Raw genomic sequence first — 14,099 nt, forward strand, 5'->3', positions numbered from 1 at the left:
ATCAAGGTAGCAGGTGTGACGTGCTTTAAGGATTACAGGGTTATCCTATTGGAGCAGATGAAGGAGCAGATGAAAGAGCAGATGGCATAATTTAAGTCCCCAGGTTCTTTAGACAAGATCTATTGGGAGACTGAAAGGTACAATCCTCATATCATTGTAAGGCATGCCATAGTCTTAAATTTAACACATGACAGTCAAAATGTAAGTCATAAAGCATGGAAGAAAAATTACACTATACAAGTGGGAGTGTCAAATTTGAGAAGCTGGAAAATTTTGCTGTCTCAATCTATTGTTGTACTCCCAAGTGCTGTGTCTTGTATTTACCCTGCCTCTGTTAGAATACTGCTAAGGGTGTATTTTGCTTTTCAATAAGGAGTCATTTTCTAAGTAGTAATCATGCAGGAGCTTTTATTCTAGAAATGCCTGTCCTTCAAACTAACATCTTCACCCTAATTCAGAGCTGGAGATCCTTCCTTGCGGTTATTTTATACATGAGAATTGTTGTTATAGAAGGTGACTCTGATTACTGCTGTGCAAAGATGCAAGCAGGGGCAAGGCAGGCACTATGTATTTTTTCAAGACGTGCAGAAAGATAAATGAAATCTCTTTGTGGAATAAAATAACTGGAGACAGTGGAAGTGATCAACAGGCAGTATGCTCTAAGATGGGGCCTGAGCAAGGCTAAAGCATGTGGTCTGGGAGCGTTTGAAAATGCAGAGAACCAAAGAGGCACGTGCATGTGTGCGTGGCAGGGTATGAGACTGAGAGAGAAGGTGTCAGGAATGATGCTGACGGAGCAAGGCACAGAGTTCGCCGGGAGGAGCAAGTCCGCTATGGGGTTTTGCTTTGTCGGCGGAAGTAGGACCTTGTGTATATTTTTGTGAGCCAGCAGGACTGTACCTGCGTAACACCTTTACTGATACCATTTTTTCCTAATAGGAACATAGATAGGCCTCCGATACTGGCATACTGCTTAGGTAGAGTAGGCAACACAGGAAGAATGATGCTATTTTATTTTATTATTTTATTTTTAATTTTATTTCAGGGCTTTAACCAGAAAGAAGCAGGTATCACTGTCTCTGTTAGGCTAGGTTATGGCTGTAGGTGGGAATGTGTGTGCTTTAGTGTTCATGACACCTACAGTGAGGAACTGGCAGAACAGGCAAACTCTGATATGTGTCTGAAGCAATATTGACATTTTTATATACTTACTCCATTACTTCAAGCAAAGTTATAAGGATGAGCAGTACTTCAGCAAAAGTGGGCTCCTGTTGGCTATTCATTCCAGGACTGACCTTGCAAAATTATATACTTAGGCCTGTTGCCTTCAATTTTTCAGTGATTGAGGGTTGGAGAAATCTATATTAGCCATGGAGCTTGTTGATAAGATCACCAAATTCACTTAATTAATTCCTATAATAATAAGCTAGTCCATTAGCCTGCAGTGCCACCTAGCCTCCTCATCCTTTGGAGAGCAGGAAGTATGGCGTGAATATTTAGAAAGGTAGAAACAACTTGGAAAACATTCATGTAATGATCTTTTTTCCCCTTTGTTTAAAGATACAATAATTCAATCTCATCAGAAGATTTTCATCAGCACTCTGAAAATTGTTGCCCTGGTATTAGACACGGGGGGGAAAAACAGGGGAGAAATAGAGATTATTTTTCTTTAAAATGTTAGTTCCTTGTTCAATGCAAGTATTACTCATAATTTGTGAGGTCTGAGCTTGGTAAGGAAGCAGCCAAGCTGGTGCATGACTATTAAATATTTTAACAGTCTGATTCATCTCAAAGTGATTCAGAGACTATTGATAGTAGTCCTGTCAGGAGTTGCCATCTCTGTGGTGAAGTTGGAGCGGTTAGTAGTACTTTGTGGCATTTCATAGCATTGACGAGTTAAAAGTATGTGGGGAAATTAAGGCAGAAAATGGAGTTCTGCTGGGATGCTGATATTAGTATCTCTGCTACCTGAAGAAGTCATGTAGAATTGGCTTCCATCTGCGGGCAGGTCCCAGGGCAGACTGCTGAGGGGAAAAATGGTCCTGAGAAAGGGAAACCAAGGCTCTGCTGCCTACCCTGCCCACGCATGCCTTGGGGAGCCAGGGCTGCTGCTGTTCCATTCCTCCTTCTTCCCTGATTCTTCATTGGGTGAGAGGAAGTCGGTGTACTTGGATTTGGAGACTATTTACCACAGGATAGCCGTTTGGCTGCGTTTCATGGGGAGCCATGCTCCTGGAATTGGAGGAAGAGATTGAGACATTAGCAAGGATGCAGGGTGGGAACAGCATCCCAAAATCAGGTTGGATGCAGGAGGTTAGTGAAGGGTAAGAAACATGTCCTTACATCCACGAGCTCCACCAACTTTGCAAGAGGCCTCTGTGCCTCTCCCAGCCTCTGCGCCCTACCTGTCAGTTGAATCTTCTCTATCACTGTTGCAAGACAGAATTGTTTTTTCCGCACCCTTTGGCTGGCTAGGTTCACATTTTTTGCTTGCTGTTCAAATGTTGATCTGACTTCTGTGTTACAGGATTGTTAGTAAGTGATGGGGAAGATAAATTCAAATAATCCATTTCTGACCAATACACTTCCAAGACATCTGTGATAGCTTCTGCCTTCCTAAATAACAACTGTATTTAATCTGAAGCTTTGGTTTTCTGTAGCTCTGTAGAAACACACACACAGCTTTTTGTTTTGGCACCGTTAACCAGAATCTTCCTGCATTTCGACTTGAAAGAGTTTAGCACATAGGTCCTTTGTGAAAGACTGAATGCAAATGGTGACTAAACCTGGGGCCAGTCTCGTGGTGTGAACAAAAATAGGCAGAAAATGGAAAACGTGCACTGCCACAGGCTGCCTTTGTGCAGTGGGCTCTTTCAATTAATTTGTCATTGCCAAGTAAGACCTCAAACTAAGCTCAACAAATGTGGGTGGGATGTGGGACACCATTACTGGTTTTGTTTGATACAGATTTCAGCTTACATTATAGCAGTATTCAAAAACATTGGTAGCCAGATTATGTTATGTGTACCACAGCAGGCTTATGCAAATTTGGGGGTGGTAGGAGTGAGGGGGAAAAAAATCTATTGAGTTCTATCTCCAAATCCTGCCAGATTTTCCTCTTTATCAACAGAAATTCCTTCACTGTTTGATGACCTTTTTATGTGTGAACAGTTTTGTTTGAGAAGGTACTGCAGTGGGTTTTGGCTTGACTAGATAAAGAATCGGCTGAGTAGCATACACATGCCTAATGGTTGGCCACAGCCTGTTTGCTCATACACATTACGTGCAAGGGCCTGTTAGAGCTCCCCGGGTATGCCTTACAGAGTATATCAGGTTAAACAAAACCCATCACTAAGCCTTGTAAAGCTGTAAAATGCTATCCACATTCAGAGATCCAATGAATCGACTGAAGGGTCTAACACTGAAGCCATACCCCCCTGTTGTTTTGAGGGAATGAGCTGCCCACTCGCTGTATCAAACCAAACAAGGGACGAGGTACTCCAGGGAGGTTAGAGAGCTACCATCTTTGCTTAGGCGCAGATTGATATCTCACTCTTTAAAATTAACAGAGGTTTTCGAGTGGTAGGGGTCAAAACTAGTCAAAAAATGAACCAACTAAAGCTAGCATTGAGGTACCTATAGGTGGTGCCGGTCAGTAGAGCATAGTAGTCTTGAACCTATCAGAAGGCACTTGTGGATGCACCTGCCATCAGATGTGGGTTTTGGTGTGTTGTTTCAGAAGCTAAAAGGTTGCTTGTGTTGTCTGGATGCTATAATAGCCCCTGGAATCGCAGCATACTATTGTATCAGCTGGCTAATCATCCAACGTGAGGCTATGTCAAGTAAAATAAGAAAAGGGAATTAAGTTTTTGTATTCTGAAAAAAAACCCAAACAACCAACCACTGTGATTTGTAAAGAAATTAATACAATCATGGTAAAGATTGTATCAGTGGAGCACTTGTAGTTACTAACCACTGTTACCAAGCTGTAAGACTGGCTTGTAAGTTGTATTTTACCATACTTTGCACATACAATAAAAAAACCTCAATGAAAAAGTTAAAAATTAGGACTAGTTTTGAGACACCTTTTGATATTTTTGTGATTTCTTCATTTCCTTTATGTTCAGGTTCTATGAAAGGACTGCACAGAGAAGCTTAGGTATAGAATAAGGAATACCTAAATTCTGTGAATAGCTTATGATGCTTATATGCATCTCTTTAATGAATATCCTGTACCACTAGCTTTGAAAACTTTTCTAGAATGACTGGACTGCAGCTATGATGCAGATGCAGAATATGATACCCAGCCTGGCTGAAAAAAAGACATAATACCTGGGCATTTAATGCCTGGACGCTAATCAACAGGCAGCTTGAGGGTGCTGGAACAGTGTAACTTAGTAGCTAGGGAACATGTCTGGGAACAAGTGCTGGAGCTCCCATCTCCTTTTCTGTGGATTGTCTTCACCCAATGTTAAATGCATTTGGGAATGGAGCCCAGGGGTCTTGCATCCTTTGCTGTGTGGTGAGCAAGAAGGATGTAAGGTGCCTACACCAGCTCTGTAATCTGAACGTTTGGGTGCTTTCCTTGATGGGGTGAGCTTTAAATCTGCAGGACTAAGAGAGCCCAGGTTTCCAGTTCCCTGTAATCTAACTAACAGGTGATTATACAAAAAGCAGTCAGTGGCCCCCAGCAGTGTGTTTTCGAAGGAGCTTGGCCTTTTCTTCTGGATTCTGTGTTCAGCTGCCAGCATGTGGTAGGAGGGATCAGAGGACATCAGGCAGATCAAGTCATCTGCGGGTACTATGGGCCACCATGCTGATTTTCTGGACTGCAACAGGAGCGACGAACCATGGTGCCTTGGTTGGAGTAGTTTTGGGCATGCTCAGCAGGGGGACAAAGATTGTCCTGGTCCAAGAGGGAGGCAGCTTAGACACATTCAGGGTTAAGCAGCATCTGGCTTTTTGGATCGCAGCTTATGATGTCAGTTCCTATCTGCTTCTCTACAAGCATGGCATTGCGCCTCTCTTCAGTTCTCTTTGGTCCTGACTGTACAGCAGATTTGCTCTTTGGCTGAAATCTGGCCGCTTTGCTTCCCCATACCTCTATGACACAGGGTTGATGATGTATCTTTTCTCTTGCCATTCACCTGTACCATCTCTTTAAATTACCACCTTTCATTGAGTAGGTGCAGTCACCTCCTGTGTTTTCATATAGTGTCCAATAACGGGTCCCTGCTCCCCCCTGCAGCTTCTAAACTTTATTATAACATAATGCAAATAAATAATCGGAAGATGTTGCTGATGGAAAAACCCTCTGAAACTAAACCTGCTTAGCTCCTCAGATATACAACACAAATTACTGTGTACTCTCTCTTTAACTGCATGCATTGGCTGCTCTTGAACCATTATTGTTTGTGCTGTGAATTTGTAATAATAATAATAACAATAACAGCAACTACTTGCCTAATCCTTAGCATCAGAATGAACATGAATGTTCAGCATTTTCATCCCAGTTTCCAGGTTGAAAGTCTCTATGTACGTTACTTGGCTATCAGTTGACAGTGTTGCTTTATGTAAACAGAGGTGATAGAGTCCTGTACTCCCCTGGGGCCTGCCCATGGCCCAGGAGCACCATTTCAGCCCAGTCCAGGGCCTTAAGTCCCTGCCCCAGCAAAGTGGTAGGATGCTGGTCTCCAGTCCTGCCCTGCTGGGCCCGACCCATGGGCTGATGTCCCAGCTTGACTTTGGACCGGCTTTATCCCCATGAACTTGCCTGATGATTTGGACTCTTGGCTGAATGTGGTGGCCATCTCCAGGCCTGCCCTGCGCACCTTGTTCATGGGCTGTGGGACAGAGCCCTGGACATGGACCTGTTGGAGTGAGTCCAGAGGAGGGCCACGGAGATGATCAGAGGGCTGGAGCACCTCTCCTGTGAAGACAGGCTGAGAGAGTTGGGGTTGTTCAGCCTGGAGAAGAGAAGGCTCCGGGGAGACCTTATAGCAGCCTTCCAGTACCTGAAGGGGGCCTACAAGAAAGCTGGAGAGGGACTTTTTATGAGGGCATGTAGTGATAGGACAAGGGGTAATGGCTTTAAACTGAAAGAGGGTAGATTTAGATTGGATATAAGGAAGAAATTCTTCACTATGAGGGTGGTGAGGCACTGGAACAGGTTGCCCAGAGAAGTTGTGGATGCCCCATCCCTGGAAGTGTTTAAGGCCAGGCTGGATGGGGCTTTGAGCAACCTGGTCTAGTGGAAGGTGTCCCTGCCCATGGCAGGGGGGTTGGACTAGATGATCTTTAAGGTCCCTTCCAACCCAAACCATTCTATGATTCTATGATAGTGAAGTTCCTGCCTTGCTAGCCATGTTATTGCACTCAGGTTCCCATCCCTTCAGGAGCTGCCAGCCTTCGTTGCTCTCTGACAAACAACCTAATACTCAAAAGTTGGGAAGTGTAGCTGCAATGAGAAGGGAGACAAATGCAAAATCAAGAGTGACTCAATGAGGAATTCAATGCAAATGTTATTTTTGTTTCCCCCAGCTACTAACATGCACCTAGCTTTCAGCTACAGATCCCCACAGTCTTGGATAAAATCTTTTAAATGGTTGAAATCATCCAATTTGAATGTTGTTCTTTCCTTTGTGGTGCAATCAAGTTAAATATTTCACATATTGCCTTACATAGGGCAAAGCACAAGCCCTCTGCCATTGCTGGCATCCTGTGCTGATTTTCTCTCCCCATTTTTTCCTGTATCCTACACTCAAGTCAGACCAGAATCAGTCAGGTCCTTGGTATATGCAAATGTCTCGGGTAGAAGTGAGATAAAACTCTTTCAATCAAAATGCCTCCTGTGACACTCCTGGAATAAGGCTACAAAGCTCTAGCACGTACATCTCTACATTCTCAAATACCCTCCACCATTCTCAGGGACCTGAAAAAATACCATCTCTACTTTTTAAAAGGCCATTTTATACTTCCTTTAAAAAGGATAGTCTTGGCTAATGTACTAGAATGGGATAATAATGACAACTTGACACGGGCAAAAGCACTATATACAATCCAAAATGATAAGTTGTCAAAAAGTATAATGGACAGCCAGGGGTGGTGTACCTGTTATGGGGATAAGACCATTACGTGTCTTGAAGTTTAAACTGGGCAGCCCCGCTGTGAAACAGGCTTGAAAGCCCCATTGTCTACTGGGTTGCTAAGGAGTCTTTGAAAGTGCATGAGGGTAAATTAAGGAAAGGTGTTAATTTAAACTAGAATTCCTGAATAGCAACACAAGTAGACAGACCCTCGGATACAACCATCATCTCTAATACATCCATTAGTTCTCTCTTGCACTGCTGTTCTTTTGTTCTTGTCCCCAGTGGAATGTCACAGCACTGTTTACAGTGCCCAGCGCTGCCACTTTTGTGTCTGGGACCTGGAGGAGGTGGCTGAAGCTCTCAGCTACTGCCTTGGTTAATGTACCAGGCAATTACTGAAGGTTGTACCCGATTCTTGGTTTTCTAATCCATGCTGGATGGTGGCATAATTCTCCTTTTAACCCTTCTCACTTCACCTCTTTCTTAATCTAAGAACACATGTAAGACCACATTGTCTGCTTTAGACAGTGACCCTCAAAGATGCACACTTATTTCTGTCATGAATAGTAAGTGTGGATGACTGCAATTAAACTCAAATACATGAATCCATTTGAAGGGAGTGCTAGGGATGTGAAGAATCTCAGAAAATCAGGCCTTGCAACAGGCTGTTTAAATGTGACTGAAGGTGTTCTCTAGCTTTAGGCGTATGTGTGGGAAAAATGTGTGTTTCTGCTTGTCCTGGTTTCGGCAGGGATAGAGTTAATTTCCTTCCTAGTAGCTGGTACAGTGCTGTGTTTTGGATTGAGGATGAGAATAATGTTGATAACGCACCGATGTTTTAGTTGTGGCTAGGTAGTGCTTACACTGGTCAAGGACTCTTCAGCTTCCCATGCTCTACCGACTGAGAAGGCTGGAGGTGCACAAGAAGCTGGGAGGGGGCACAGCCAGGACAGCTGACCCAAACTGGCCCAAGGGACATTCCATACCATGTGACATCATGCTCGGTACATAAACTGGGGGAAAGCTGGCCGGGGGGGCCGCTGCTTGGGGACTGGCTGGGCGGGTGGTGAGCAATTGCACTGTGCATCACTTGCTTTGTATATTATTATTATTATTACATTATTATTATTGTTATTATTTTATTTCAATTATTAAACTGTTTTTATCTCAACCCATGAGTTTTCTCACTTCTACTCTACCAATTCTCTCCCCCATCCCACCGGGGAGGGGGGGAGTGAGCGAGCGGCTGTGTGGTGCTCAGTTGCCGACTGAGGTTAAACCACGACAGTCCTATGTCCTAAAAGTAGCATAAGTGGTTAAAAGAAGAATTCAAAACGGATCCCAAAGCTCTAGTTCCAGCTGCTGTAATCAGTAGTAAGAAGAATCTTCCTTTTCCTCTGTATTTGCAATTCATTTAAATTTTAATGCTTTTACAGGGCAAGACTCGGACTATGATGCCTGTTGGCAGCAGGGCTATCTGCAGGATTGTACTTACGCACTTGAAATGGAACAATTCAGTTTCTTGACTGGTATCGGCTTGAGCTGTTGATGAAACACTTTAACAGAGACCAAAGCAAGCCAAGCCTTGTAAAAAGTTTATGTGACTGTTAAACAGCTTATATTAATGTTAGGACATTTGTATTCAGACTGATCCCTTCTATCTGGAGTTACGCTAAGTCGCCTAGAATAGAATGGGGTAGAAAAAGGAACTTCCAAAGATCATCAAAACACTGATAAGGCTAAGTCACCATGTGGAACAACTTCTTTCCATGAAGGGGAAGAAAAGGGAGCCTAGAGCAACAGCATTCGTAATGTAGCTCTTGCAGTTACGTTTCAAGTTAGGAGGAGTGAATCCAGGTCTTAATGTGCAAGTGACATTTACTGTCTCTCCTACAGGAGAAGTCCTTTAAATAGCAAATGCACATTTAGACTGGCTTTGATCTTTTAAAGCAAGAAGATGAGTTGAAAGACAAGCTTTTAACTTTAAATTTTTTTTCCTCTTCTATCTCTAAAATTTAGAAGTGGAATTCTGGTCTTAATTTATAGCTTTTTTTTTTTTCCCCCTTAGGTGATTATTTTAGAAATGTTTACAGGACAAAGTATCTAAGCCTGTGGCTGCCTGTCGCCTTTCCCAAATCCTAGGTATTTTTAGATGTCTGTCCCTGGAATGCAGATCTGGTTTAAGTCTCTTAATTTATTTTAGTGAACTCTGGGCACAGCAGACATTGGAGTTAATTTAGCAAGTAAGCATGTGGACAAGTGTGGGAAGAGCTTGTGTGCTGCTTTTCTTTACCAATTACATCAGCTGGTCTAATATCAGCTATTCCCTCTCCTTTCAAGTCTCCTTAAAACATCACCATCACCAGAGCAGGACACAGCCAAAAGTGACAATCTCAGGGTATCTTTGACAGTTTAGCAGGAGCCCTGTGGGATTCAGTAGGAGGTTTGGTTTACAAGTTAGGGCATGAATGATGGTGCTTAGCCCCTTATAGAGGGAGCTTTTCATTGCTTCGCAGTCTTTAAAATGATGATGGGGGCTCAATCTATCCTCTGAGCAGTATCTGGACTCTGAGATGGTAGCGCGGAGGAGGAGGCATCTTTTCCCACCTGAACAAACTGCTCCTGCAGGCCGAGGCTGCTGAGTCAGATGGTTAAAGGCGCCTAACAGGGAAGTTGGAGTTGGTGGGTTGGAGGGCCCGGGGGTGGGTGGTTGGGATGCTGGCCTCCCCCCTGTGCCATATGTGTGGAATTGCCTACCCCACCCATGGAATGACTAGCCCAGATGAAATTACTGTGCTGAAGTCCCTGCCACGCTGCATGCCCAAGCCCAAGCTGTGGCTTTGCCCTTTCAAAATGAAAGTACATACCGTTACGGCAAAGCAGTTCTTGGTCTCTTTTGACACTGGCTGGGGGCAAAGTTTTATGTCTGACTCTGTCAGGCTGGCACTTAGCTATGCAAGACGTGGACTCACTTTCCTTTTGTGCTGCTTGCCTCCACCGCAAATCCTCTTGCACGCTGTGTAACAAGTCATTTACAAGGCTGCAGCTCCATGGTCTTGTCCTTCCACTCCTGACAAAGAGAGGTGAGCCCTTCTCCCGGACGGGATGGTTCCCATGCGGCTGAAGACAGTATCGGGAAGGGCTGGGGCATGCTGGGCTTTGCTGATGTAACGGGCTCCCTGCAATTTTCATTCAGATCTGGTTGGCTGTGAGCTGGCAGAGAGCCTCAGCTACGCCTCCAACTCAGATGAGGTCATCCCTGCTTCTTTTTTTTTTTTTTTTTTTTTTCCTTTTGGGCTGCTTCAGAAAGAGTCTGCAGTGTCTGAATGTTTAAGGTCAGCGTGCTAATTCCCACACCACTGCAAATCTCTGGGTGCAGGACACCCACCCCCCCCCCCGGCTGCACCCTTTCCCAGCACCATCACAGACCCTGCTCTCCCTCTAAAGAGAGAGGAGGAGCAAAAGGAAGATGCATTTACCGCAGTGGATTTTATCATTGACTCTGGCATGCAGGTCAGAGGGGAGCGTTTGCTGGCAAGACGTTGCAGAGCTGCCCGGGCCTCACACGAGTGTAAAGTAGCTCCAGGACGGAAGAAACTCCAGACCCTGCCGCTGCCAGAAGTGAAACTACTCGCCCTGCCCAGTCGCTTCGTCCCTTCCCCGCCCTCCCACCGTGTGCCATATGCAGAGACGCATCCAGCCAGTAGAGGACGGGGTAGGTTCCCCCGGCTGTCAGTCAGTAGGGGCTGCCCGGCTCGGGACGAGCTGATCCCGAAATAAGGACTGACCCTGGCGGAGAGCGGAGCACGCATAGCCGGGGGTGCCCGGCCCCGGCCCCGCACCGTGCCTGGAAACATCGCCCGCTCGGCATCTTCCTCCCTCCAGCCCCGGCGCCGGGTAATCCCGAGCTATCTCCCGCGGAGAACTGCCCGCTAACTTCGGCGCCGACGCCAGGTCTGCCTGCACGCCTGTGGGCAGGATGGGGGTTGCAGCATCCCCCCTCTGCCCCGGGGGCGGCAAGCCCCTTCCTCTTCTTCCTCCCACCGCCGAGCCCCGCGCCGGAGCCCCTCTGGCACAGCCTCTTCGTGAAGTCCTGCCAGGGGCGGAGAGCCCGCCCCGGAGCGCCTGAGCGCGGGCCGAGCCTGGGCACCGCGGGCCGAGCCTGGGCACCGCGGGCCGAGCCTGGGCACCGCGGGCCGAGCCTCAGCACCGCGGACAGCTCCCGGCTCCCGGCGGGCCAGGGCGCGGGGCGCCGCCGAGCTCTGCCCGCGGGAGGGACGACGGCGCCCGGCTCCGGACCTGCTCCGTGCCTTGGTGCCCCGCTCCACTGCGTCTTGCTGGCAGCCCTCTGCTGTAGCAGCACGCCGCTCTGCCGAGAAGGACGCCGAGATCCCCCCACACGCGCTGCCACCCGCCTCTCTCGGAGCCAGAAGAGGGCTTATCTCTGGGCTCGGAGTCTGTTTGTCTTCTGTGGATCGGGATTTACAAGCTTGGACGGTGCCTGGTTACAGTGGTGTATGAGTCTACAGACCCCGACGTGCGCTACAGAGTTAGAAAGAAACCTCGGATCTGTCGCGCTGTGGAGGGGTAAAATAAACCCTATACAACCAGCAAACCCAGCCCAAGCCTTCCTGCCTCCCTGTAAGAAACTTTACCCCTGCCAGCCGTGAGAATTCTCTCCTTTCCTCCTCTCTCCACGCTCCTTCCTTCGGAGACTGTGGGATGAGGCATTTCCTTCTATCTGGCTCAGGGTAAAAGCATACCCTGGGGGCAGCAGCACACATCTGGCAGGGACTGAAAGGTTTTAATCCAGCCTCTACGGCAATCAACAATGGCAAATGAACCGGTGATTCTGAATGTTTATGACATGGTGAGTATGAAACAGCACTGATGGGGGGGGCAGTGGGGCCGGGTGGGAGTTTGTGCTTGGAGGCAGGCACTGTATGAAGAGAGGCCAAGCACAGATCCCCAGAGAGGCTGATCCCCACCCCCCCAAACTCCTCATCCAAGCATGTCATGTTCTGGCTCTCAGAGATGGTGCTGACCCCGGCTTTTTTCTTTGAAACGTTTTGCTTATTGGGCCAGATTACAGGTAAAGCTGTGCCCGATCTTCTGCAGGATCTTTCAGGAGCAGCACTGGGTGAGGGGAGGACTTTTTAATTTCCAGTGTCCCAGTTAAGGAAGGAGATGTGATTACCTCTCTCTTTGTTGGAGCTAATTGTCCTTTAATTTTGAGTGAGCAAGCACTGCCAGGCTGTGGGGAAGGGGTCAGGATTTCATCCAGGGAGGAGAAACAACTGTAAAATTGCAGTAACGACATAGTTTCTAGGCTAATAACCTGGATCAGTCCCTCATATGCGTAAGATCGTAGTTAATAATTTTCTCTGAGGTTAATTGCAACAACAGGAGTAAGAAATTGTCTGAACTGGTGAAGTTTCAGCACAGTGAGGAGCACAGGGGCATGCTGCTCGGCAATGTTTCCTGAAAGTTCACAGTGTAGCAAGTGGCTTTCCTTGCCCTCCTCTCGCAAGGGGAAATGTGAGTGGGAATTATCTGTGCTAACAAATCAGAAGATCCAAATCCTAGCCTTGGCACAAGCCCCCAAAGAGAAGACGGCTTGGCACAACCTGTTTGCTTTCTGGTCCAACAGAAGCTTAGGAGAGGCGTGTTCAGATGAGGAACATTTTGATGATGATGTACTTCCCCTCTGGTTTTTGTTTATGAACTAATGATTAAAAAAAAAGTAGTTTTCAGACCTTCGAAAAATTTAGTGAACTTTGCTGGAGAAAATATAACCTTATGAGGCCCAGGTGCTGACTGAACTCTAAATATCTAGCTCCAGACCTTTCAGTTTATGACATACATTTGGTTTTTGTCATCAAGCAGTGACGACTTTCAACAGGAAGCCCACAGAATAGTGTGGGTTTCCCTCTTGGGGGAATCCAGAGAATAGACACCAAAGAGATTAGGAGTGGGTTGCTGTACCTGTCAAACCTCTTCTTATTACAAAATGATCTTTTGTTGACTAAAAAAGCTGGGCTGTTTTCTGAGGGAAGAGGGAGTGGTAAGGGCTATTTAGGTAGGACTGTATCTGTATTGAAGGACAGTCTGAAAAGCACAACTACAATGGCTTGAAGCTGCCTCTTCCAGAGCTATTATCGGTAAAGTTGAGCAAGTTGGTGTAAAATCCTTCCCTAGACTTTGGTCTTGAATGTTTAATGGTCAGTTGCTTGGCAGCCTGAACTGTGAACTCCCCCAAGCTGTTCTTCAACCAGCAACAGGTCTTCAGCAGGTCTGGTAACCCAAGCAGGTGGTAGCTAGTGCTTGGTAACAAGTGACTGGCATTGCAAATGCACACACAAAAGTTTCTCATTAATATTTTGAGGAAGATAAAGGGGTTGTGTTGCCCTTTTATTATATCTACTGTCTTCCTTGCAATTTTTTTAGTTTGTTCTGCAGCCGGTTGTGGTCTGAACTTTCCTCTCTCAGCCACTGTTGAGCTGTCCCAAATCAGTAAATATTTTGCTTCTGAGCTGAAGAGATCCGAATACTGGATGGACATGGTCTTTGCCTTTTTTCGTGCAATTGACACCAAAGATGAAGCCCAAAGGAATTATGGGAGAAGGGACTTGCTGTTCATGGTCACTGTGTTCTGAGATGGACGCCCAGACACAGTGAACTGAATTGAGATCATGAGTTTAATTCAGACTGAGTAATTTTTGCTGCTTAGCAAGCCATGAAAACCTTCATGTGTGAGTACTAACTCCATGGGTTAACCACAAGTTAATGCTCCGTACACAGGAACTGTTCTATTTTCATATAGCATCTGTTTGACTACCACTGAGTCACCTCTAGTTCAAGTCCTACATTATGATTATTGAGGCTACATGCTTTTCCATTGCTGCTATGATTTTAACACCATGGAGTTTGGAATGTAGCCATGCAAAATCTGCACTTTGTTACACTGTGGTGGGGAATTGCGGGGGAACTGGGAAATGAGCACATTCGCTT

General features: G+C 46.2%; 1 protein-coding gene across 1 annotated transcript in view; it reads left to right on the forward strand.

The window, feature by feature from the left end:
- The first annotated feature begins 11,328 nt into the window (after window positions 1-11,328).
- The window catches only part of LOC143163434 (deubiquitinase DESI2-like), a 59,524-nt gene continuing 56,753 nt past the window's right edge, over window positions 11,329-14,099 (forward strand). The window contains exon 1 of the mRNA XM_076344784.1: window positions 11,329-11,958. Coding sequence (XP_076200899.1) covers window positions 11,920-11,958 — 39 coding nt within the window. The 5' untranslated portion in view covers window positions 11,329-11,919. The remainder of the gene's footprint in view (window positions 11,959-14,099) is intronic.

Source organism: Aptenodytes patagonicus, chromosome 7 (assembly GCF_965638725.1).
Source record: "Aptenodytes patagonicus chromosome 7, bAptPat1.pri.cur, whole genome shotgun sequence".
Classification (NCBI taxonomy): Eukaryota; Metazoa; Chordata; class Aves; order Sphenisciformes; family Spheniscidae; genus Aptenodytes; species Aptenodytes patagonicus.